General features: G+C 52.3%; 1 protein-coding gene across 24 annotated transcripts in view; it reads right to left on the bottom strand.

Moving 5' to 3' along the window:
- Positions 1-3146: 3146 nt before the first annotated feature.
- The window catches only part of ZMYND8 (zinc finger MYND-type containing 8), a 108634-nt gene continuing 86891 nt past the window's right edge, over positions 3147-24889 (bottom strand). For 16 of the 24 annotated variants that reach the window (XM_053671090.1, XM_053671102.1, XM_053671099.1 and 13 more), the window contains 8 exons: positions 23826-24197; positions 21692-21882; positions 17329-17409; positions 15414-15492; positions 13169-13408; positions 11295-11458; positions 10221-10287; positions 3147-4684 (listed from right to left, as the gene is read on the bottom strand). In XM_053671090.1, coding sequence (XP_053527065.1) covers positions 4542-4684; positions 10221-10287; positions 11295-11458; positions 13169-13408; positions 15414-15492; positions 17329-17409; positions 21692-21882; positions 23826-24197 — 1337 coding nt within the window. In that variant the 3' untranslated portion in view covers positions 3147-4541. The remainder of the gene's footprint in view (positions 4685-10220; positions 10288-11294; positions 11459-13168; positions 13409-15413; positions 15493-17328; positions 17410-21691; positions 21883-23825; positions 24198-24889) is intronic. The other 8 variants (XM_053671107.1, XM_053671105.1, XM_053671106.1 and 5 more) reach the window with 3 other exon arrangements.

The raw sequence follows: 24889 nt of genomic DNA on the forward strand, positions 1-24889 counted from the left end.
ATGATTTCCCACCTTGGGAGTCTGTATCAGAAACAGGCAGAATCTCACATTTCTAGCCTCCCTCTAGCCTGCAGTGAGAATGTACGCATGTGACCTACGCTCAACCAATCAGACCCAGATGGTACCCAGGTTCAGCCAATCAAATATACCCAGATACTTAGATTTAGTCAATCAGCCAATCAAATACATCCAGGTACTTAAGACTCAGTCAATCAGATACACCCAGTGGAGCCTAGGCTTAGCCAATCTAGATACACCCATCTCACATGCCACCTTAACCCAGGCCTTTCTCCCTCTGAGCTCTCAGCCCCACCCCCACCCGAAGCCCTCCATTCTGGCTTCACTGGTCCGCCGTCTCTTCTGGAAAGATGCCCGGTCCCTGCCTGGGGCCTTTTTACATTTGCTCTGCCTTCTACCTGGGATGTTCTTCCAACCAGGTCAGTAGCTCTCAGTTCTGGCTGCCCGTGAGGAGCTTCACCAAAGGACAACTGCCCAAGCCCTAGAGAGACCGATGTCATTCTTTAGGGCTGAGATGGCACCTGGGCATCATGGGTTTGTTTCACATCTCCCCAGGGGCTTCTCGTGGTCCTCCAGAGTTTAGAACCGCTGCCTGGGACACCACGGCTCTGTCCCCACTCTCTTCAGGTTTTTGCTCACAGCGCAGCTTCTCGAACGGGCCCTTGTAATCACATCTACCTCCCTGCTTACCCTGCTTGGGTACCTTCAATGCCTCTGTCCCACCCAGGTGGCATTATATGCACATTTGTCGGCTTCCCAGTGAGAGTGTCCGATGGGTAAGGGCAGAGGCCACACCTGTTTTGTACAGTGCTTGGCTCACAGACTGCTACCAAGTCAGTCCCCTGAATGAACCAACGACTTTGGCCCAGCTTCTCCCAGTCCAGCTCCGTATCCGGAGCTGTAGTTCTGCATAGCGACCATTAGGTGGCGGGAGTGCCTTATTGCATTCAAGGTCACCCCTAGACTGTCCTGCCTGGCCGTCGCTAAGAGGAGGGAACAAGGACTATGGCAGGCGCCATGGTGCCCTCCCTCCTTTCCTCATTCCTAGATTCGGAGACATTGGGCCTCTGAAAACGTCCGACCCAGACTGAAGTCAGAGGAAGGGGGCCTCGCAGCCCCGTCTGGATCATCCAAGTCGCTCCCCTCTAATCTGGCTCCTCATTGGCCCTCCCGTGCAGCCACTTGGCATGCGTTCCCGGAACCCCCTCACAGGTGACTGGCACTGGAGCGCAAGTCTGTCTGTCCTGCCACTGTGACAATCTGCAAACCCATCCGCGGGGGTCTGTGACAGGCATTGTCCTCTTCCATATTTCAGGGTCGCGGTGGGCAGGTACCAACATGGAACTACAGCCCAGGCTTTAGGTCACGTGACAAAGGCAGGACAGGAGCGTGAGTATCAAATGCTGTAATGCTGCCATGTATGCATAGAAAGGGGGTGAGAACGTTCTCTGCACTGCTGTGTGAACACCAAGCCTGCAGGGTGCGCAGGAAGGGGACCAAGTTGGCCGGGAGGGACTACACACGGAGCCCACTTTTCACAGTTGAAGCATATGGCTGCATCACCTAGTGAGATACTTAGTAAACGTAAAATGCACATTTTTTTTTTAAAGCAACAATTTCTCAATCATTGATAAGCTGCTTCTTCCTGGGAAGTCCTTTCTTCTAGGGGACGCTGCAGCGGGAAGGGCAGAGGTTGTGTGGGGGTTCGAGGGACACTGCGTAAACAGTCAGCTCTGCTCGGGAGTTAAAAGGCTGAGACAGAGGATGAAAGACAACCTGGAGAATGAGGTGCCAGACATGGAAAGGTGCGCCAGGCCCAGGGACGAGAGAGGGCCCAGCTCCTTAGGGATGAAAGAGGATGGTGGGGCCACTGTGCCTCCCTCTTGCAGCCCGGGGAGCTTCTTCCCCTCAACCGGACTGTGCCCCTCCCTGAGGCCTTCAGGTTAAAGTGAGGACTACAGGGAGGGTGTGTGCATGCACCCAATAAAAAGAAACTAAACTTTTTAACTTAAAAAAAATGGCTAACACCCTATCTATCAGAAAGAGCAGTTCAAAAGGAGTCCCGTTAGAATCTTTCATGAGCTCTGTTGCCTTGAACCATTCGCTTACTGGGCCTGTTTCCACAAGGGCCAGCAGAGGGTCATGCGGAGTGGCATGAACAGCCCTTTTGGGTTTGGTGCAGGACCAAGGGCAAAGGGGAAATCCTCACTCCCCACCCCCCCACCCCGAGAGCCCACTAGGGCAGCTGACACAGCCAGCACGCTCCCTGCCTTGCCCGCTTCTCCAGGCCACACCGGCCTCCTTGCTGTTCATCATGCACATCAAGTCCACATGTGCCCCAAGCCCTTTGCACCAGCCACTCCCCCTCAGTCTGGGCATGCTCGCCGACTTTATCTTCCCGCAGCCAGCTCTTCAATCAGGTTTCAGGTCAAACGTCCCCTGAAACACCCCCTTCTTGTACTAGACTTTTCAGGGTGAGCACCTTGTAAGTGTCTAACCACCACATCACATTGGAAACTATTGTCTATAACAACTGTAACTGAAAACCATTTATTTTTAAATCACTGCTTCACTGGCCAGCAAGCGGCCTGAGGGCCAAAGGCAGCCGATCCTGCTTTCGTACCACCTATGAGCTGTGAATAGTGTTTCTATTTTTAAGTGGTTGAAAAAAATCAAAATAATGTGACCCATAAAATGAAATGAGGGGGGAGCGCCTGGGCAGGGCTGCCCACAGAAGGATGAGCTCAGGCCCCCACATTTCCCAGGGAAAGACAATTCCCTCCTTCCCCACTGTTTTTCTGAGACTGATGCAGGATTTTCTTTATTTCACATCTCTGTTAAAAAATTTCAAGGAACTAGACCAGGGGGGGTCCTCATGTATATCACGCCCACACTCTGTGCAGACGCCCTTGACCTCGCACGGCTCAGCCTCCTGCGTCTGGCCCTGCGCACCTGACGTGGCCATGCCGACCAAGTGGAAGACTGCACGTTTGGGATGACCAAGCCATTTTTCCAAAACAGTTTAATTTTAAAAAGGTGAAGAATCTGAAAAAACTATGGAGGAGGGGAGCAACCCCAAAACGCATCCCGTGAAAGTCCACGGGCTCAGCCGCAAAGAAACACCGTCATCAAAAAAGATATTTAAGTTTAATACAAATTTTATACAAAGAAAATGTGAAAAAATACTTCCATATGCTAAAAGCAATTATGCTTCACAAATAAGGCCAGCTAGGCTATTTTGTGGGGGTCTTTTTTTGACAACTGCAATTCACAAATGTTCTTTCTCTCCTGTTTTCTTCTAATACTCTTTTTTTTTATTTCTTCTCTAAGGTGGGTAACTAGCTGGACACTGTACAGTTCGCATCCTCTTACCGACAATGAAGAGAAAGTAAAACGAGACTAAAATGTACAACCAAATGTACTGGAATGATATCGTACAATTAATTTTCTCATATACATACATCGCCTTCTGCTTTTGTTCAATGCTTTTAGTTTTACACGACATACGAAATGGAACTACAGTTTACGTAGTGTGACCGACGACATGGCGGGCGTTTTCTCTCACACTGCCTTGGTTTCATGCGTACATAAAAATGTAAAATTCCATCATATAAATACTACAGACATGCTTCATCCCAGACTCAAATGTCCTCCGCGTGCGCCTTGCCTCCAAGTCCTCGCTTCCGAGAAGCGCAGTGTGTCTCTTTCTACGTGTGAGTGTATTGAAAGGAATCACGATGCAAAGAAAGGACTTCTCCATCTCAGACCCTCATGACGCAAAATGTCCCGTGTTCTTCTCTTCTGCCATTGAGCTGAGTGGGGCTTGTTTCTCTTCTGTAAACAAGGACATTAGGGTTTTTTCCCTTTTAGGAGTAGAGTCATTGTTTAAATCCTATAAAATAAACTAGCTTCTCCCTGTGTCCTTCTGGTCCAGACAGCTTGCATCTGATAACCTAGCAACGTAGTAGCCGAAAGCGGCCAAGGGCTTGACTTGACGTGCCCACGACAGCACAGAATCTGCGCGGAAACTCACGATCCCGCTGTGCCCCATCCAAACATTTGAATGAAGCCAGCTCCCGTTCCCCTGGGCAACAGACATCCCCCGGCCCAGTCCCCATAGCACGATGTGACAGACGGGCTGATGGACCAACCCCTTCTCCAACACCAAAACGTTCCTTTTGTTGCTGGGGTTTTTTTTAATTGCTTTTCCTTTTTTTTTTATAAGTTAAAGTCCATACAAATATAAAAAGGGGAAGGTACTCTAGGTGTGGTGACACCCACAAATTGTACATTATTTACATCTAAAGCATCGGTCGCAGGTGGGTGGACCAGTCCTCAGTCGAAGCTAATGCCGGACGTGATGTAGTGTAGACGCCGCCCCGGGGAAAGGCCGAGTCCCCGTGGAGGGAACCTCCAGCCCGCAAGCCGTGGTTCTGCCTCACGTTTCTTGGCTGTTTCCTGTTTTCCTGGGGTCTGGTTTTTTCTTCCTCCGTGGGGCGGATGGCTTGTGGCGCAACTTGTCCCTAGTCCCAGAAGGCGTCCAGCCGAGACTCTTTCGGGAGGAGACTCTTCGCGCCGCTGCTGGTGTTGAGCTCAGCACGCGATGAGCCTCGCTTCTCATCGCTGCCGCTCCAGCAGCCGGGCTTGCTGCTGCTCCGGGAATGGTCTGGTGGGGGAAGCAACAGAAAGAGGCGGTCAGCATCCCGGCCCCGGCCACCCGGCCGGGGGCCGCCACCCCTCCGCTCATCCCACACAACTCTGAGGCGCAGATACTGTTTAATGCCCGTGGTGACGGGGTCCCCGTCACTGGTGGGGCTGCAGAGCACAAAGACGGGTCAACTGATTGTCCTTAGGACTGAACACCAGCTGGTTGGAAAAACACTTCGGTGTCATGCTCAGAGACTAAAGATTGGTGAGAAAGTTGCCACGGAAGGCACTTCTGGTGCGGTTCCTGAAACTGCGCGCCTTTATGACGCCAATGACACCAAGCACCCTTGGGTGTCTTTCCCGACCTTGGGCACGGGAAAAAGGCACCAAAACTTGGCATTGGATCGCTTATTTGTATCGATAGTTTCTTTCATCAATGTATAGGCAACTTGAAAAACAGGCTTACATCAAACCACCCGAAGGAGCAGATGATAAAGAAGGAACGTGGACCAGATCGGTCAAGTCCAGCCAGGAACACAGACCCCTCCCCCCGCCCCTCGGTCCTCAGTAAGGACAGTGAGGGTCACCAGAGGATACAGAAGCAGAATGAGACCCAAGGGAGCTTCCAAGACCACAGGACGCCCCAATGGCTGAGTAAGCAAAGAGGCAGAACTGTCGCCGCCCAGGCCTGCAAGCTTCCTGGGCAACTGACTCCGAGAGCCACCAGCGAACCACTCAGAGCCCAGCGTCTCTGAGATAATTCACCAAGTTCAGACAGAGCGGGACAAAACTCTTGAACGTTTCCTGAGGCAGGTGACACTAACTGATGGAAAGAACTCAACTGTCAAGTTTAGAGACAGAATCAGATGAGGGAGGGGCCCCATCATCGTCAGGGGAGTCCAACCTCTTGGCATCTCTGGGCCACACGTTAAATCCATTGTGACGCATAATCACAAAAAATCTCATAACGTTTTAAGTAAATTTATAATTTTCTGTTGGGTCTCATTCACAGCTATCCTGGGCTGTGTGCAGTCCTCGGGCGCGGGTCAGACACCCAGGGCTAGGGCATGACACTGCTTACGACCTGTTGTGTTGTGACCAGAACAAGGACCCCCACAAGGTTGCAGTCCCTCAGGATGGACGCTTTTGTCGCTTGCATCAATGACCAACAGGGGGCAGTATTCTGCAAAGCTGGGGTCAAGGGGGGCTCTTCTTTCTCCTTTTTACTTTTTTTCACATTCAATATTATTTGCATTAGTTTCAGATGTTCAGCTTAGTGGCCAGACAATCACGTATTTTCCACAGTGCTCCCCCCCATATCTCCAGTATCCACCTGGCACCATGCACAGTTATTACAATGCCACTGACTATATTCCCTCTGCTGTACTTTGCATCCTTGGGAGAATTTTGTCACTGCCACTCCGCAGTTCTCAAGGGCCGGCCCCGTCTTACCAATCCTCAATCTACTCTTCTCAGCGTTCTGCCCGATTCATGACACCCGCCCCTCTCGTTCTTCTGGAAGGTCTCCGAGAGCTGTAGTTGGTCATCACCACACGTGAGAAAATCCTACGACCAAGCAGCCGAGCGACGTCAAGTGCCCCCAGCTCCGGTGACCACAGAGAAGGGAGGGGAGCCTCGCCCAGCACCCGTGGGCCCTAGCTCCTCACACAGACAGGACACAGGGCGCTGGCTGGTGTGGACCATCACTGCGGGGGATGACTGGTACCCATCTAGGAGCCTTTGGCAAGAATGCCCCTCAAGAAGCCAAACCATATGCTCTGGTAGTTTCAACAGCTGCCAGAGGCCCGGCTAGGAGGACACGTGAGCCAAAAGTGAGACCCATCACTCAAAAGAACACCCACAAGGGAGCCCACGCTGGCACCACGGGCCTTCCGCGTGGCAGGAGGAACCCATGGCAGCCTCCGCAAGACAGGGCCATGCTTACACCCAGGCAGGGTGGGCAGGGTGCACCGGGCAGGCTGCGGCAGCGGGGACACAGGCAGGCTGAAGAGACAGCCCGGGCACCTCGGAGCCCGCCAGAGCTCAACTCCACACAGGCCCAGGGCCTCGCTCCCCCGGTCATCCACAGGATGCTGCTCACAGCACCTGCCTCATTCCCGTCACCAGGCTCCAACCTAACGTGTTCACGGGGCTCTCGGGCTTTTCAGACACGTGTATTAAACTGCAGGCAGGTTCCCTGGACACAGCACGGCCTTGGGGGCGTGTATGAGGCCTACGGGCAGCTCTGTAAACCACAGGTCCCCAATACTTTGAAAGCAAATTCCTCAGAACCCCTGGCAGCCAAGAGCCTCACTCAGCCAGGGAAACAGAGAGGTGCCAGAACCCACAGGAAGGAGGGAGGGAGCTCCCACAGCATTCAGATCACTTAGGGTGAATAGTAACTACCCCACGGCCAAGGGCGGGCACAGAACAGGGAGGCGGGCCGAGGAAGGAGCAGCCTCAGCTGTGGTGGGCAGTAGGACACCAACAAATAACATCAGAAACTGAAGAGTCAAAAATTATAGACATGAAGGGAGTCTCCATGAAATAACCAGTAACAGTGACGAGTTTGTTAGGAACTAACTGAAGACATGATCGAAGGGGGAAAAAAATAGGAACTCCCAGAAAGAGCAAGACCGCACGAGAACGGGAAGGAAATCCCAGCACACGAACTCTGGCACCACGGGCGGGGGCGGAGCCGCGGCCCACAGCCTCCAGCGACAATCACAGAACAGAATGCGCGTTCTCAACCTCGGTGAACAAAGTCCTAGGGGACAAGGTGGGCGGGGCAGGGGCGGTGAGGGAGCAGATGGGCCACCAGGGCAGGGACCAGTTAGTTCTGCCTCCGAGCTGGCAGAGTGAGAGCTGGACTGGACCAGGGGGACCACACAGCACATAAAATAGTGACCCCAGTAGCTTGGGACAAAACGCAAGACGTCCTACATGACCCCAACTCTCGTCTCTTAAAAGCTGAAAATCAATGAGCAATTTCTAAAGATAAAGCCCAGAAACAGAAGCACAGGGAAGAACATGATGTACCAGTGTGGAGGTATCAGCATCGCACACGGCGGTGAGGCTGGGCCCGGACACTGAATTTCCCATCTGCTTTTATTTCCTCTAACTTTGCTCGTGTGATGCCTTATTAGAATCTTTCAACTGAGGGACCAGCCCCAGGCCCATGCCCACCCTGAGGAAGCTCATCCCCCGACGAACCCTTTCTCCCTTCCAACCGGACTCTTCCTCTTACCGCCCCAGTCCCGGGAACCTAGAAAGACCTCAGAAATCCCAGTGTTTTCTAGAGCTCACTCTCCTCCACGGGCGTTCATCTGCCTGCCACCAACGCCAAGAGCTAGCAGAGGTTAAGCTACTGTCCGAGAATCCCAAGGGGAACTGTCCACCTTGTTCACTGCTAAACCCCCAGAGTGCTGGCCTCAGAGACACTTGGCACACTCTTGTTGAACCCTCTGCAGAAAGCCAGTGCCGTGCACCCTCCCGGAATCCACAGAATCGGGGGCCTTTCCCTCTCCCTCCCTCCCCTTTCCTGCCACCCCAACCTAGTCAACAGACTCTTGGGGATCATGTTCTCCCCCCAATCCACCAGGCACCAAATCACCAGCCTCAACTGGGGCTTCTTGCCTCCTCTCTCCCACGTGTTACTTATTTTAACCTGCAGTAAAGCAGAACCTTCCTTTCCAGCCCCTTGGACACCCGCGTGCTGTGGGTCACAGTCAGCCAACTGCGGCCCGAACCCGGCCCAATGCCTGTGTTTCCAAATGCCGGCTGTTCCACTGACGCACGGCCACGCACGCATGCGCGTTCCCCGCGTCCGCTTTCACCCCACGAGGGCAGAGTCAGGCTGTGTGACACCCACAGCCCGTGTGGCCCACAAACCTTAACATCTTCACCACATGGCCCTTCAATTTGCCGACCCCTGGGCCAGGTGGTACCTCCTTCGCTTCCCAAATGGAACACGACGCAGCTCCCAACCGTGTCGCTGTCTACAATCCTGCTTATGCCAGCAGATGCCACTTAACACCAGGGCACCCGTTGCCTCCCCAGTGCCCCGCTGATCCCTCCGCTTTGCAGCGCCACTCTCCATAGCACCCCCTGTCGGAAATAGTGTGTCATACCACCTGTGTGATTTTGACACCTCCACAACCCTCCTACATATTACTTAGTTCACATTTTTATTTTAGACTCACCGCTAAACTTCAATAAAACAGAAGCTTTTCTAGCACCACCCAAAGCGGGAAAAATCACGAATACTTGCCCATGCGCAGAAGGCAACACTATGAATAAACATAATGAAAAGCAAACTGTAGTATTAAATTTGTCAGCGGGTACCTTGCTGCTCAGGTCTATAGTCCGCTCTCTCTCTGTGTTAAAAATGAGAAAATATCAAAGAAATGCAAAAGACAGCTCAGCACCAAGCTGCACCTGTGCTCAGATTCAATCGGGAACCGAGGAGGAAGTGGGAAGGGAGTTACACATTCAACAGGTGGCTCGATGGCAGTCAATGCCAAGGTCCTATTTTCCCTAAACTCAGTCCAGGTCATTCCCCCGTCTGAATGCCCCGACTCAGCCCCTTCGGGAGACCTCCAGCCACGCTCACAGGGCATGCCACCTCTTCCTCCAGGCATTTACTATGCAAAGAGGAAACAAAAACTGTTGAATTATCCAACAGAGAGAAACTGGATCTTAAAGCTGGAAAACCTTGAGATAAGCAGAATTGTCCTCAAGGAAGACACCATCTTCGAACCCTTCTGGGAAGGCCCAAAACAGGCTGAAAAGGGGATAGGGAAGCGACCCTCTGGGCTAGAAAGGAGAACGGCTTAAACTTTAGACTCGGAAAATCTCACGATGCAGCCTATACCAGGTTATCTAGTCCCTGAGAGGAAAGGGTTCTACAGAGCAATCGTCTGCCTAGAACTTTTCTTCATTTTCGTCAAGACTCAAGTGCCCTCATCTACCAAGTGCCGGTGCTGGGCACATCGGGAACCAAGTTTCACTGGGTCCCGTTCCCTGCGGTCACTTCCCTGGGGAGGGAGAGCTGCCCCACCCAAAAGCGCGTCTTCTACCCCAGCCCAGGTCGGCAACGGAACCCCCTGTCCAGACGGAGTTTTACGTGGCTCCCCAACAAATAATGAACAAACACAGCAGGTCCTCAAATAAGGCATCTCTTCCAATGTCGTTTCACTGTGACGTTGATGAGACGCCACGGGCACCCACAGGAACTGAGCTCGTTTACATCAATTTGCCTACGGCCGCGCTGCTTTCCTTACGCGTCGTCTCCCTTACAGCTGCACAAGCTATCGACGGCATGGAGTGAGGACTCGGCGTGCAGGTCAGTGCTGGTCAGCCGACAGGGGGGTCTGACGGCGGCCTCGCCCAGCCACTCCCTCACCCCCACTGACCCGCCCCGGGCACCCCCAAGGGTCCCGAAGCATCCACGGCAGTGTGGAAACCACGAACCCTTCCGGTTCTCTCTGAGAAAACGGCTTCCCCTCTGCCCGTGCGGAATGACAGCACCATTCACCCACCAGGGGGCAACGTACCAGAGCCTTGGTTGGAGCCTAAGAGAATGGAGGAGGGCGTCTCCCTGGAGCCAGAAAGGTCGAGGGTCTAGAAATACAAAGAGAGAGAGATGGACTCAAGGCACTGGGGCCGATGTAGCCCCCAGGGAGCCCAGGGACCCTTGGGGGTGCTCAGTTCTGCCCCCAAGGCGCCTTCGAGCCCTCTGCCCGGCGAGCGCAGGCAGGGAGGCCAGGGCGGCTGGGGTGGCCCTCTACTCTGCCCCGTCTGCAGACGGCTGGAGCGCAGCCCTGGGGGCCCCTTCCTCAACCCCGCAGCCTCAGCTGCCAGAACGCTCACCATTTCCTCACCTTCCCTCCCTGACCTGCCAATCCTGCAGAGTTTTGCCGTATCCAAAAAGGAAGTGTATTACTCCAAAGTTGTGTGGATGCACTTCTACTTCACATTCACCTCTAACTAGGCAATGCTGTCAGTGACCTTGAAGGGTTCTGACTGACGGGACAGTGCTGTCCCCCCCGATGATACTGGAATAAATACATGAGGACTGAAGAGGTGAGAAAGTATTGATGTGCCGCCCGCTCATGTTTATAGACAACACATCCCACACACGGGGACACTGAGAGAGGCAACTCCCACTGTCCAGCACGGGAGCCACTGGTCACCTGCGACGGCTAATGTCAGAACACAGTTGAAAATCCAGCTCTGAGGTCACACTAGCCACAGTCCGAGTGCTCACACAGTCCCGTGGCTAGTGGCCACCGCGCTGGGCAGAGCAGCTACAGAACACGCCCACCGTCACAGAAGGACCCACTCGGCAATGCTAGTCTAGAGCTCGAGAGTCGCCAGGGAGCAGCTGTCACGTCACACACATGTCAACGGGGACTCGGAATTCCCCTTCCCCTGCCCACATGCCCACGGGTGAACAGGCGACCTGCTGAAACCCGCTAACACTCGACCCCACCTGCAGTGTGACTGCCCCACCTTGACGACAGACAAATCTAGGCGACTTTGAGGGGTGGCAGGCATGGGGACAGGTCCTGAGACTCTGCCTGGCCCAAAGGATCAGTGTCCCTGGCCAGTGACGTGCGGATACTCACTGAGCCACTGTCCTTGCTTTTCTCGGCAGACGTTTCCTTGTCTTTTGAAGTGCTGGCTGTTTCTGGGGGGGTTGCCTGGGTGCTGGAGGAGGTCCCCTGGGAGGACGACTTGCTTAGTGTTTCTGTGTTCACCTCGGTGTCTGCTTCCTGCTGAGGGGCGGTAGCTGGGGGCGAAGGGGAAAGAAGTCACGTGTGAGACGAGGGGCGTGGCTTCAGGACCTGCGGGGACCCCAGCTATGTCTGGGGCTGTGCCACAGCCCAGCACACTGGGGCCCAACCAGGAGCTGTGACAGAGGCAGCAGCTGCTCAGCCCCGGCCAAGGGGGTCGCCAGACCTCCAGTCTTCCGGAAGCTGCATCCAGATCTCATGTGAAAATATGTTCATCGTTATAGTAACTCATGCTTTACTAATTCTTCTGGAGACAAAAGCATGTTCATAGAATAAGCGGAGACCAAAACCAGGAGCCAGCGACTGCTCACCCAGAATGGCAACCCTCATAAACTCCCGGTGTCGACCTACGTCAGCCCCACGGAACTGCTTCCTTCCGAACCACGGGAAACCACAGGAAACATGGCATGACGTCAGGGGCACGGGGCCTCGGGAGACAGAGGGCACTAGGACAAGCAGGATCGTAGCGCATGTGAGAGGCGTTTTGGAAGGATGGACACCATGACGCCACACAGAAAGGGCACCCAAAGGAGGTTCTGGACATCTCGTAATAGTGAAAGGGGGCAGCAGACACATTCCAGAACTCAGGGGACCTCACCTGTCCCAATGAAAGAGATTTAAACTGGCTAGTAAGAAGACATCTCCCTAAGGCGGGTTCAAGGACACAGCGACGTACAGCTCACAGTTGCCTTTTTAAAAGTAACAGAACGTAAGGGCAGAATGGAGCGGAGGCAGCAACCCAGTGCCCCGTTTTTATAAATGAAACTGAACAGAAACATGGCCACCCTGCCAAGTACTTCATGCCTATGCAACAACAGAGCCGAGCAATTTCGACAGACCCCGTGGCCCTCGACCCTAGAAGACTTACTTCCCCTTCTCACACTTGGTCGTTTTGACATCACCTTGGGAAATTTTGACAGGCTGCACACATGTCACTTTGTCACATTATTTTATCCATGTTACTTTTATTTAAATAAAGTGTTTAAAGTGGAGACTTTTACTTCTAACCACATAAAGCTAGTATTATTGGCCGTAACTAAAAGCTAGCTGTAACCATTATTTTTAGGGTACTATGAATAAATTCTAGACGGACAGTGTCTCCTGGCCTGAGACCCACTTGCTCCAGGTTAGAGATTCCAAGAACGGATTCGTTCCACACCAAGACTCTGTTCTTCGCATCAGCACTGGGAATCCTAACTATGTGAAGCCCTGAGTCCAGGATTGCCTAAAATGCAGGTTTTCTCCACTTCAGTGCCACTGACACATCAGGCCAGGTCACCCCCTGTGTGGGCCACTGCCCCGGGCACTATAAGGGGTTCGGCAGCAGCCGCGGCCTCTGCCTACCTTCCAGGTGCCAACAGCACCCCCGTTATAACCCGTGCACATGTCTGCAGTCATTGCCAATTTCTTGGGGGATGGGACATGAAGACGGCCCCCAGCTGAGAACCACTGCAACTCACATGGGTCTAAAGTCCCCTGGGCTGTCACGGCAAGCCCCACATTTGTGGCAAACAGCACGAAGGTTCGAGATACCTGCACCCTGAGTCTCTGCTACGTGTGGGGTGCATGCTGCTGCTGCTGCTGTGTATGTACAAGACACTGTGTGTGTATGTGTGCACGTGCGTGCACGAGATTGACAAGGGGCTGAGCGAGCCTCCCCCACCGCCCTGTGGCCCTCTCCCCCACCCCCGCCGCTGCAGCCGTACCTGACTGGGTGCAGGACTTCATGTGCTCGGGCCAGTGGGCCTGCTGGCAGGGGTAGTCGCAGTAGCTGGTGTTCCAGCAGCAGTAGAAAATGGCCTCCTTCTTGCAGTTGGCGCACCACTGCTTCTTCTTGGTCTCGTCCACCGCCTGCTGCTTTTCCAGCTCCAGCTGCTTCTTCACCTCGGCGATCAGCCGGTCCCGCTCCTGCTCCAGGCTCTGCCGCATCTCCGCCATGGTCAGCTCTGCCGGGAGCGGGAAGGACACCAGCCTTATCACCTGTCCCCGGGCCCAGCCCAGGCGTGGGGCTGTTCGGACCACGTCAGACGTGAGCCCCAGCTCGGGGATGCCCCTGCTGCGTAACCCCACCACCCCCTCAAGCCCCGACATCTCCATCTGTAAAATGGGCACCTGACCGGCGGCTGAATTAGCCATGACCTTAGCGGATCAACAGCTCGATCACAGTACGGTGGGAACGACAGCCCCACAGTGGTTCTGCGGGGGGCCTTCCAATACACCCTCAAACGAGGGCCCCTAAACTCCCTTTGAATTTTACCATGAGTACAAGCCTTTTCTTCTATCAAATATTCATTGGTACTTCCTATATGCACATTATAAATACTCACTCATTTAATCAGTGTACCAATCCTAGGAAGTAAGTACTACTACAATACCTTTTTCACAGGCCAGGAAACTGGGACACACAGCTAATGATTAGGGCAGAGCTGGGCTTAGAACTCAGAGAGGCTCTCCGTTCAGTCTGCCTGGTGGCAATGAGGAAATCCGCCACACAGGGTGCTGTGGCTGAACATCACGTTAACAGGGTATCGAACTGCTCGGTCTGCTGAGAGTTCTCTTAATTTTATTTCACACAATTTAAGTCCATTTGCAATTCACCGGGGAACGACCTGCACACTCAAATAAATGCTTCCTCGATTCCTTAAAATCCTCTTTCTGAAATTAAAACAGGATGACCTTTCCAAAACAGAGCTGTCAGGAAAATTAATCCCTTGTAGAGAAGACAACCCTTCTGGCCAGACCCCTTCCCGCCGCTCATGGCTGCCTTTAAACAGGGGCTGGCTCAGGTCAGCCAACCGGTGGTGTTTATCCAAACATTCAGTCACTATTTAGAATTGGAGAGCCTTTCCATAAAAATATTGTTTAACTTGACTAGAAAAAAGAAGCATCATCCGAATAAACTTCCTGAATAGCAACAAGCTATCAAGTGGGGCATCGTCCCCCTCTGGGTGGCTGCAGAAGGATTTGAATTTGCAAGGCGCGAGTTTCCCTGTGCATCACAGTGAGCAGCTATGCACGGCTGGTGTGCCTCCCCAACCAGGGGAGCCTATGGCCTCCCGCATTCAGACCCTGCGATTGGTGTTACGTGAGGGTCTGACACCTGCTCTACGTTTGGGGAAAAAGCCTTCAAGAGTATTTACACAGAATGGTAGGAGGCGAAACAGCCGTCAGTCCGACGCAGGGACCAACAAAGCAGCTTTGTCTACAGTGTGGGGGGCACGGAGTACTCCGGGCTTAGAGACAACACTCAGCACTCCTTGGTTAAGGGGGGGAAAGGACTTGAATCACGGCTCTGTGACTTTACACAACGTCCTTAACATGCCTGTGCCTCTCAGTCTCGCCTAAGAACTGGGATAGCAAAGCCCTTGATCGTACGAGTTTCAGGAAGAACTAAATTGGCTTCTTCACAGAAGACTACTTTAAATGAATCCTGGCACAAAGTAAAGGGGTTAATAAGGAGGAGCTGCTAGTATTGTTGGTACTGTTACTTTGATGCTGAGGTTGGTGTTTTGCAGAGAAGAAAGGAGGTACAGCAGTTCCTCGGTGCTCGTCGCTGATTTGTTCCGGAACTAGTGATGAGTGCCGAAACCGACGAGTACCGAGCAAGCATCTTCTCTTGCAGGTGGTGCTGTGACTCATACAAGTTCTAGCAAGTGCGACAAAACTCAAGCAAGCACCAAGTGCTGAAACATTGTTTCTCATCAAAATGTGACGGAGTACAGGGTCTGACGAGCTCAGCAGCGGACGAGTACCAGGTACGACTGTGCTTTAAAACCTGCCTTTATACCCGGTTTCTCCAGGCTGGACTCCCCAGGAGTCCGTGGTCTCCCGAGGAGTGGCACTACCCCCTCGTCCACATTTGACTGCATTCACATGCGGGCCTGACTCGGAGGCACAGAGGAGGTCACCCCCCACGCCGTGCTCAGTCCAGACCAATTTGCCAGGCCTCACCCAAGTTGTGTTTCATCTCGGACAGCTCTTGCTGGTGCAACCACTGGAGCTTCTCTATCTCAATCCTCAGCCTGCGAATCTGGAACGAAAGAGTCAGAGTCAGACTTTAAAGGCAGGTCTGGGTGCTGTTCACCAAGAGATCCCAGAAGCTCGACCTCTCACTGGCTGCAAGAAATTGAAAACCTAAGTAAAAAAAATAGTAATAGAAAACTTCCCTAACTTGGTCAAAGAAATAGACATACCACTCCAGGAAGCTCAGAGGGTCCCAGACAAGATAAACCCAAAGAGGTCCAAGCTAATACATATCATAATTAAAATGCAAAAGCCTAAAGAGAAAGAAAGAATCTTGAAAGTAGCAAGAGAAAAGCAACTGGCTACCTACAAAGGAGTTCCCATAAGACTGTCAGCTGATCTCTCAAATAGAAACTTTGCAGGCAAGGAGAGACTGGCAAGAAATACTCAAAACCACAAGAAGTAGGGACCTACAGCCAAGATCACTCTACCCAGCACAGCTATCATTTAGAATCAAAGGACAGTTAAAGAGCTTCCCAGACAAGAAAATGCTAAAGGAGTTCATCATCACCAAACCAGAATTACATGAAATGTTAAATGGTCTTCTTTAAGGAGAAGGAAAAAAAAGTCAAAACAATATTGTTCGTATTAACAATGAAAATGATAATAGATACATGTCTGAAAACAACTGAATCTAAAAAACAAAATCAACAAACAAGCAGAACAGAAACAGACTCACAGATACAGAGAACATTCTGTCAGTTGCCAAATGGGAGGAGAATGAGTGAAAAAGGTGAAGGGATTAAGAAATACAAATTGGCCCTGGCTGGTATGGCTCAGTGGACTGAGTGCGGGCCTGTGAACCAAACAACCGCAGTTCGATTCCCAGTCAGGGCACATGCCTGGGTTGCAGGCCAGTTCCCAGCAGGGGACGCACGAGAGGCAACCACACATTGATGTTTCTCTCCCTCTCCCCTTCCTTTCCCCTCTAAAGATAAATAAACAAAATCTTTAAAAAAAAAATACAGAAATACAAACTGATTGTTACAAGTCACAGGATGTACAGTAGAGCACAGGGAATACAGTCAATATACTATAATAACTACGTATGGGGTCAGACGGGCACAAGATTTACTGGGACGAACAGTAAGTTATAAAATGTCTAATCACTGGGGTATACAATCAACTGTAACTGAAACATAAAACATGACTACATGTTAAAAAATAATGAACAACATGAAGTATTGGGGGGGTTCTCCTAAATACTTTAACAACATTTCCCCCTCTTGCTGGATGTCCCGACATTGTCTGAAAGAGCATCGTATTAGCAAAACTATCAATCCACTGATCCCCAGTGAAGCCTCTCACACAAGCCTGCCTACTCATACTGCTCCTGGCTCCAGGCTTCTCAGGGCGCCTCCCTGAAGATTCTCTCTGCCTCACCCGAGAGCCAGCCCATCCCTGCCGGGCCCTCGTCGGTCAGTGGTTTTGCACGAAATTCCTACACGTCTCCGTCACATAACCAGTGGAGACTCAGGACACAGGTTCTTAGGCAACAAGGGTCACTTGTATAAAAAAAAGTCCCATCTTCCAGAGAAGATCAGGGAGCCAGTGTGACGTGGAGCAGAAAGACCGGGTCCCCAGTGTCACCGGTATTAACTCAGGCTCTGGTCGGGGCCGTTTTACAAAAAAGGAACTGGGCACACACAGTAGGGTGTGTCCCCACAGGACAGCAGGCTGCGGGTGCAACGGAGAAACACTCTCCCAGGCAAACCCCATCAGCCGAGCAAGCCTGGCGCCGGGCCCAGGACCCTGGAGGGTGTTCGGAGACATGTTTTCATGGGCCGCCCACAGCATCCAAGAAAGACTTGTAGCAAAAGTGAGTGAACGTGTCCTCTCTGACCTCGGCTATGGTGCTTCCAGTAGTGTTTTTAGAAAGGTCGTTGTAGATTTCTGTCATGGTTCCTTTTATGGCGTCCATCATCTGAAAGACAGAAAGAGAAACAATTCACCCTTTTCCAGATGACACACGTCTAAACCCCACCTGTACAAAGCAGCGGGTCTCGACTGGGAGCTCATGGTGGGGGGGGGGGGGGGTCGCTACTGGCATCTACTGGGTAGAAGCCAATGATGCCCTAAACACCTAGGGAGCACGGAGCAGCCCCCGCGACAAAGAATTACCCAGTCCAAAATGTCACGAGTACTGAGTCAGAGAAACCCTGATATAAACCAGAATAGGGACCACCCACAAGTTCCCTGCCTCATATTCCAGAAAAATTTCACAGCCATAAAGCTAGTTCCTCCAGCCACAGGCTAGACTGAAGAGGCTGAACTTGGCCCTCAATTGTGTTTGGAGTGGCCAGCACAGTGGGTTCAAGGGAGAAACTGTTTTGTTGTGTTGCTGTTGTTTTTCAACTCTTTCCCCTTCAAAAAAAATCATTTTTTAAATTGATGTATCACTGGTACCCCCCTACAATTCACCTGTTTACGGTGTACAATTTAATGGCTCTTAGCATATTCACAGTTCTGCTTCTATCACCACAGTCAATTTCAGGAGCTTTTCATTACCCCAAAGAGACCATCCACTCCCCCTTAGCTTTCACACGCCCCAAGATGCCCACCGCCCCGCACTCCCGAGATCCGCGGATCCGCTTTCTGTCTGCGCAGATCACCTTAATCCAGAAATGGCAGGTACATGGAGCCCCACAACACACGGCCCTCCTCCAACTGGCTTCTTGGACGTAGCACACTGGACTCACGGTCGTATCAATACTTCGTGCCTTTTTATGGACCAAAAATATATAATCCACTGTGTGGATGTAGCTAGTGCATGATTTTATGGCCCGTGAGCAGGGCACTGCCCCTCCAGTTCCTTAACTAACCGACCCCCAAGGGGACCAGCCAGTGTGTGACGGCATCAGCCCAGGTCCACAGCGGACACCCAGGAATCGGACAAGCACTGTGTTTGCAGGATGAAGTTCTCTCCTACCTCCTCCCCCCTGTGCCCACTGACTCCACCCACATCACAGGGAAAGGGGAGAGGACAGAACAACACACCAGGGCTCAGGCCCAGCCTGGCTGCAGCTGAGTCTCCCGAGTTCTGCAGCCTGAAGACAGGACAAAGAGCACCCTCACATCCAGTGCCAGAGATCTGCGCCCAGCAACACCTCGTACCGCCCACGTCCCTCTCGGAGCTTCCATGTCCCCATGCAGGAAGCAAGGACGATGACAGTACCCCCTTGCAGGGCATGCACAGGGTTGAACGAGAAAACCAGGCACAGACTGCAGCTCGGCACCCACCACAGACTAGGTGCTCCTCTGATCTTTACAGAAACATAAACCCAAGAGAGCGTGTGATTAGGAAAATGCTGCCAGCCTCCAAAAGGGTAACCCCAACTTCACTCAAAAATGGGAGGGGGGAGAGGAACAAAGTATCTGTGGAGATCCCGGCTCTGGGGCACCGCCAGGAAAACCTCGGAGCTTTGTGTTGCTGTACGTGGGGTCATTCTGCACGGCACCCCCGCGCCCCACCACACCATCCACGTTGATTTAAAACGTGAAAATAAAACTGCTTCACATAAAAACCTTAGAAAAATGGACGAAATTCAGTACTTATTCCTAATACCACAGCTGCCTTCCAGCCTAAAGAAATCACGGATCTGTGGACTGACTTTCACTCTCACTCCCTAATACAAGCCAAGAGCTCGGTGTTAACGAAGAGCGAACACCCTTCTGCCAAAACACACAGGTCTGGGTCTTCGGCTCGGGGTTACCTTGGAGACAGGGAAGCCCGTCAGCTCCCAAAATACGTTACCACATTCATTTTCTTTACACCAAAGAACACGGCTACCAGAAAGTCCACGCCTCAGTCCCACTCAAGCAGAAGGGGAGGCGGCGGGGGCCAGCCGGGTAAGAACCGCCGGCCTGATGGAGGGCTGCTTTCTCATCTGGGCGCTTGGACCAGATGGATGGAAGGTGATGCCAGGGTCAATTACAAGCAGAACGAGAGACCATTTAGGCAATTCCAGGCATCTTCCTAAATTAGTAATGAAAAACTGAGTCCCCTTTCAATTCCCTGGAAACTGCGGACCGTAAGTCTCGGTTTGGCACCATCCTACCTTTAACACTTTGATGAGAATCTCCCCCTCAGACAAAAGGAGTGGCCGGGGAACAGTATCTGGTGAGGGCAGACTTAATTTTAGGCCCATGCAAATGAAATGTAATTTAAGTGATAATATGAGGTCAATACCAGTTCAGGTGCGGAAGGGTTAAGGACAAAACTCAAGGACGGCCCAAAATAAGTGGCATTTGAACTGTCCTTTTATGAAGTTTGGGGGCTCTATCACAATGCATGCATTTTATTCAAAAGGGCGAGAGACATTCTGAAGAAGAGACAACGTTATCCCCAAGACAAGGTTCTGATGATCTCTTTAGATACTGCACCTTAAGTAGGATCACTTTAAAAAGCCACGTGCAAAAGCACAATCCGTGTGTGGCCACGTGCAGACACCCGCAGTCAGCAGGCTGCGTGAGAATTCACACACCGGCTCCAAGCCACTGCCTGCATCCTGGCTGACACCATTCACTGCCTATGTGACCCTACCCAAGATGCACAGCCTCACAGGGCCTCGGTTTTCTCATCTATAAAATGGGGGCGAAACAGCACTGACCTCATCAACTTGCCAGTAAGACTGAGTGAGCGACATGCAAAAAGTGCTCAGAACAGTGTGTGGCCCAAAGTGGAAGCCGAGCCAACCTAAGCCATTGCTGGTGTCACCTCAGCAACAGACAGACTCCAAGATGGCTGGCCCGGTGACCGAATATGATGATGAAGATGAAGATGAAGATGGCTGGCTTTGTCTCTCACTGCCTTTGATGAAGCAAGCTGCCACGTGGAGGAGGCCCACGCAGCACTGAATAAGCGTGGTGGCCTCCAGGCCACAGGAGCTGGGAACAGACACTGAGGAAGTGGGTCCCTCCCCTGTCAATCTCTGGGAGAAACTCCAGCCCTAGGACATATCAGGACTGCACTCACCAGAGGCTGGGAGGCCGCGGGCCCAGCTGAGCCGCCCCACAGAAACTGGGAGTTAACAGGCTTGCGACGTTTGGAGCTGCCACACTTGGTAGTGATTGTCATACTGCAACAGGTGACTCATACACCTTGACAGAAATATTTTTCCACTGCCATCAAAAACTCACTGGTAAAAAAACAATGTGCGGATGGGTGTGCATTTCCCACCATCCACTAAAAAAAAAAGTCCACATTTAACATAACATAAGAGCAACTCCTTTTTTCACAAAAAAGAGACAACTATTTTTAAGTATTTTCACCTATTCTCTCTAGAAACGTAAGGGTTTACTTATTAGTAACTCACTGGTAATTTGCTCACTCTTACAGAGTAAATTATCATTACCTACTTCATAATTTACAAAGTACTTCACAGATTATTACTCATCAGCTACAATGAATAGTTACTGACACTCAGACACCATGACGAGGAATTAGGGACTACACGCACTCACACACCGAACGCCTCCTGGGTGCCGGGCCCGCTCGGACCCGAGCGGTCCACTGAAACTCCCCTGCGTCCCTCCAGAGCATGTACCCTCGGGTGTCACTGAGACCTCCGACTCCTACTTGCCCAAATCCACCGAGAGCATAAAAGCAGCTGGCAAACGAAGAGAGAAAGAGAAAGCACCACAAGTGCGCACCCAATGGGAAGCCTGCCCACCAACCCCTAAACAAGGGGTCTGTGCCCCAGGGGGTGGGCCAGCCCTGGGGGAGGCGGGGAGCCCGTTCCGGCTCCTGCAAAACTCTGGGCACAGATGTCACACCTTGTCAAGTCTCACGTTTAAGCCTCTGTCGCTTTGGTTCCACGTGGCTTCTAACGGCAAAACCCACCAGCCCGAGTCTGTTGTTAACTGAAGGAACAGAAACTTGTTCCAGCGCCGAGGGAAAATCTGTCCATAACAAGCGACTTCAATTCTCAAGGGTCACTTGGAGGCCACGTCACCCAGCTTCCTGCTGGGCCCTGACGTTAGAACCTAGGCCCTCCTGGAGGAAAACTCAAGTCTATTCTACATTTCCCTGCTTAGATGCAACTTCAGACCCAAGCGTTCATTAGCATTTAGTCTTGGAGCTCCTCAGTCAAAACAGGGTCTTACCTCCTAAACAGCCCCTAAGACCCACAAGGTCGCGACCCGACTGGTCCTCAGCAGGAAGCCGGGCCGACGCCTCCCACGCCCAGGCACCTGCTGGCACTCACTTTGCTGGTGTACTTGGCGATGTCCGCAGCGACGTCGGCGGAGGCAGTGGCGATGGGGAGGTCTGCGCTGACCGAAGACGCCAGGGTGCTCGTGGAGCCCGAGCTGGTGACCAGGGGCGACGACTGTGTGGTGGTCACCAGGGTGATGGTGGAGGTGGACGGGCTCTGTGTGATCTCCTTCTGCTGGACAGCTAGGGAGACAAGGGGCCCCGGTCACCCCACGGCCGCGGGCAGGGCCCGTTCCCAGCACGAAGCGGGGGTGAGGGAGGGCGACCCGCCAGACACCCCCATGAGCACTTCTACTTTCAAGTGACAGGGACTCTCTCCTTAACCAAACGCTGGCCGGGTTCCTCTGAGCCCTTTCTTGATTAACCCACAAACTTGACCTAGAAAGGCTCGAACAAACACTAACATAGCTTTGTACAGCTCGAGGCAACACCCCATGGATGACCCCAGCCCCCTCCCCTAAAGTGTCTGCCTGAGAAAAACTCAAGGCCCCCAGAACAATCGACTGTCCCAGCCGATACCTAAAGGTAGGGCACCTCTCTCCCATTGTCTATAGGAAGGAAGAAACCTGACTTCAAAAGACATGATTAGCAAACCCCAAAGGGTTTCACATGGGCCACCCCATCTCCCACTGTGTGTACGCTTCCACTTCCCCAACCCTCCTGAGTCCCCACTGGCCCCCTCCTTACCCCCCTCCTCCCTTTAAACGCCCAGTCACCTCTGTACACATCCGGGTAACTTCGCTTCACAGTGGACACTTTCCCCTATTGCAATAGTAAATTACTGATGCAAATCCTGTCCTTACTGCTGCCACCAGTGCCCAGCTTGGTTGATCTGACACAGACATGTGGCCGCTGAGCACTGTACCATCAGCGAGCCTCTCCTTTCCTGAATTCCCCTGGGGAGGTTGTCATGCCAACGGGGTAAGAAGAGAGAAACCAGGGGCGGTTCATCCCAACCTCACAACCCCTAGGCTCCGGCCCGCCAACTCTGTAAACTGGGAGGTCAATCCAGCGGACCCCAACTCTGCCTGCCCAACTTTCTGGCCTTCCTGCTCCCCAGTCTTAGAAGGCTTGTACTGGGAGGCCCAACGCAAGCTCTGGCTGCCTTCCACCCTCCTGCCCTGTGCACTCCCACGAGGGTGCACTCGCGACACCAGAGTTTCCATCAAGTAGCCCAACTTCTGAGGGTCCCGATGCAGGGTCCCCGTGGAATGAGACCTATGACAGTGCTCACGAAGCTGGCACACAGGTACCTGTCCAATGAGCACTCTGCCCCTTCAACAGCTCCCGAGGACGCCCCCTGCCTGGCTGGAGAATATTTCGATTCTGTGACTTCAGCCACTAGTGCCCAAGGCTGGCTCTTCTTATGGATGGGGCTCATCCCTAGTCACTAGGGTAGCCTCTGCTACCAACTACTCGCTGTAGTCTTTCCAAAACAACGCCAACAGGTTCGCAGGTGTGCACGGGAAACTTACATGAAGGAATGCGATGCAGTACTGCTTACAACAGGAAAAAACTGGAAGCAACCTAAATGCCCATCAGTAGGGGAACACTCTCGATAAACTATGGAATACTACGCAGCAGTCAAAAAGGATAAGGTAGAGCTATTATGTACTGACATGGACGGATCTCCAAAACATGCTGATGGGTGAAAAAAATGGTACCATTTTTATGTTTTAAAAAAGAAAAAAGGAAAAAAAAGTAGTATTTTCATGAAGAGTCATATATATGTGTAAATATATATGCATACATGCATAAAAAAAGTTTTATAGTTAACAGCGGCCGCTGAGAAAGGGAGAAGCATAAAATGAAAGATTAGTCAGTCCATTGGGACAGTAGACTTTTGCATAAATATCTTGCCCCCTTTCTAAGGAGAATCCATACAACGTATTGTTTGTAAAATAAAAAATAATTTTAAATAAAAGTAAAAAATCGAGCTGCAAAACAATTTTTAAAAATAATGCCAAGTGGAATGTGTACGGCCTTCAGCATGTGACAGCCGGGAAACAAACGGGAACTGAAAAAAAAAAAAATAAAACAATGGTTTTGGTTTTGTTTTTTTTTTCTCCTGTCAATGTGGCAAAAAGGGCGCGGGTGCCACGGAGAACAGAACAGGGGCTCGGTACCTTTCACAGCCTGTCTGGTCTGATATCTCGTCCCCTGGGAAGACTGAGGCTGCTGCTGCTGGCTTTGCGGCGGCTGCTGCTGGCGCTGCATCTTCTGCATGTGCCACTTTTGGGAGGACGTTTGAAACTTACTTGATGCGTTCCACACGACCCGCTGCACGGCCGGGGCAGTCTCCTTCGGTAAGAGCGGCCTCTGCTTTTTCACTGGGCTTCCTGTGGCGGTGGCGGCCGGGGCCGTGACCGTGGACGTGGTGCTGGTGGTGGCCGTGACCCCAGCCGTGGGAGTTTGGGAGGACGAGCGGGTGAGGACCGGCGTTTCAGGGGGAGACTGGCTGCCTGCCGTAGTGGTCAGTGGCGGAGCTTTAGTTACCACTAAAGCAGATGCATGGAAAAAAAACAAACAGAAAGTCACGTGACTCAGGTCTGCCCACAGGGTCTCCAGGCCAGCAAGTTCAGTTCTCCAGGACGCCCCCAGGAGCACAGCCTGGCCTTGCTCAGTTCACCCCTTCTATTTCAGAGCACAGGCCTCCTTGGATGAGGGGGCCTGCTCACATCTGAGGCCCAAGTCAACAAGGTCGAGAACCCTGCGGGACACGGGTGAACCAGGCCCAGCCCCTGCCCTCAAGCTGTCCGTCAACTCGCAGATGGGGCCGTGGATAAATGGAATCACTGCCAAGTGTCCCGTTTTCCAGAGTTAGAATCGGGTCACCACTTTGAGAAAGACCCAGCTGAATTAATCCAGGCATGAAGAGAAACCCTCTGGCTAGACAATGCAAAGACCGGGAAGACCCAGATGGCTTCTCAAGGGCCAAAGCGGAGAAGAACATCGAGCCATTCAGAAACAACAGTACCCTTTTCACCTCGTCTGAGGCCCTCCGGGACAACGTCTCAGTGAGACGGAGCCCCGACACCTAACACTGACGGGGGCTCCACCCCAAGACCAGAACCTGCCAACACGATGGGATTTATCTAGAACCGGGGGACCTTGTTCTTGTTCTGACTGTATTTGTTCCTGCCACATAGTGAGGCACGGCACACAACACCGGTTTGCCTACTGTGTGGCG

The sequence above is a fragment of the Artibeus jamaicensis genome, unplaced genomic scaffold, assembly GCF_021234435.1.
Source record: "Artibeus jamaicensis isolate MK-2021 breed Jamaican fruit bat unplaced genomic scaffold, CSHL_Jam_final contig_685, whole genome shotgun sequence".
Lineage (NCBI taxonomy): Eukaryota > Metazoa > Chordata > Mammalia > Chiroptera > Phyllostomidae > Artibeus > Artibeus jamaicensis.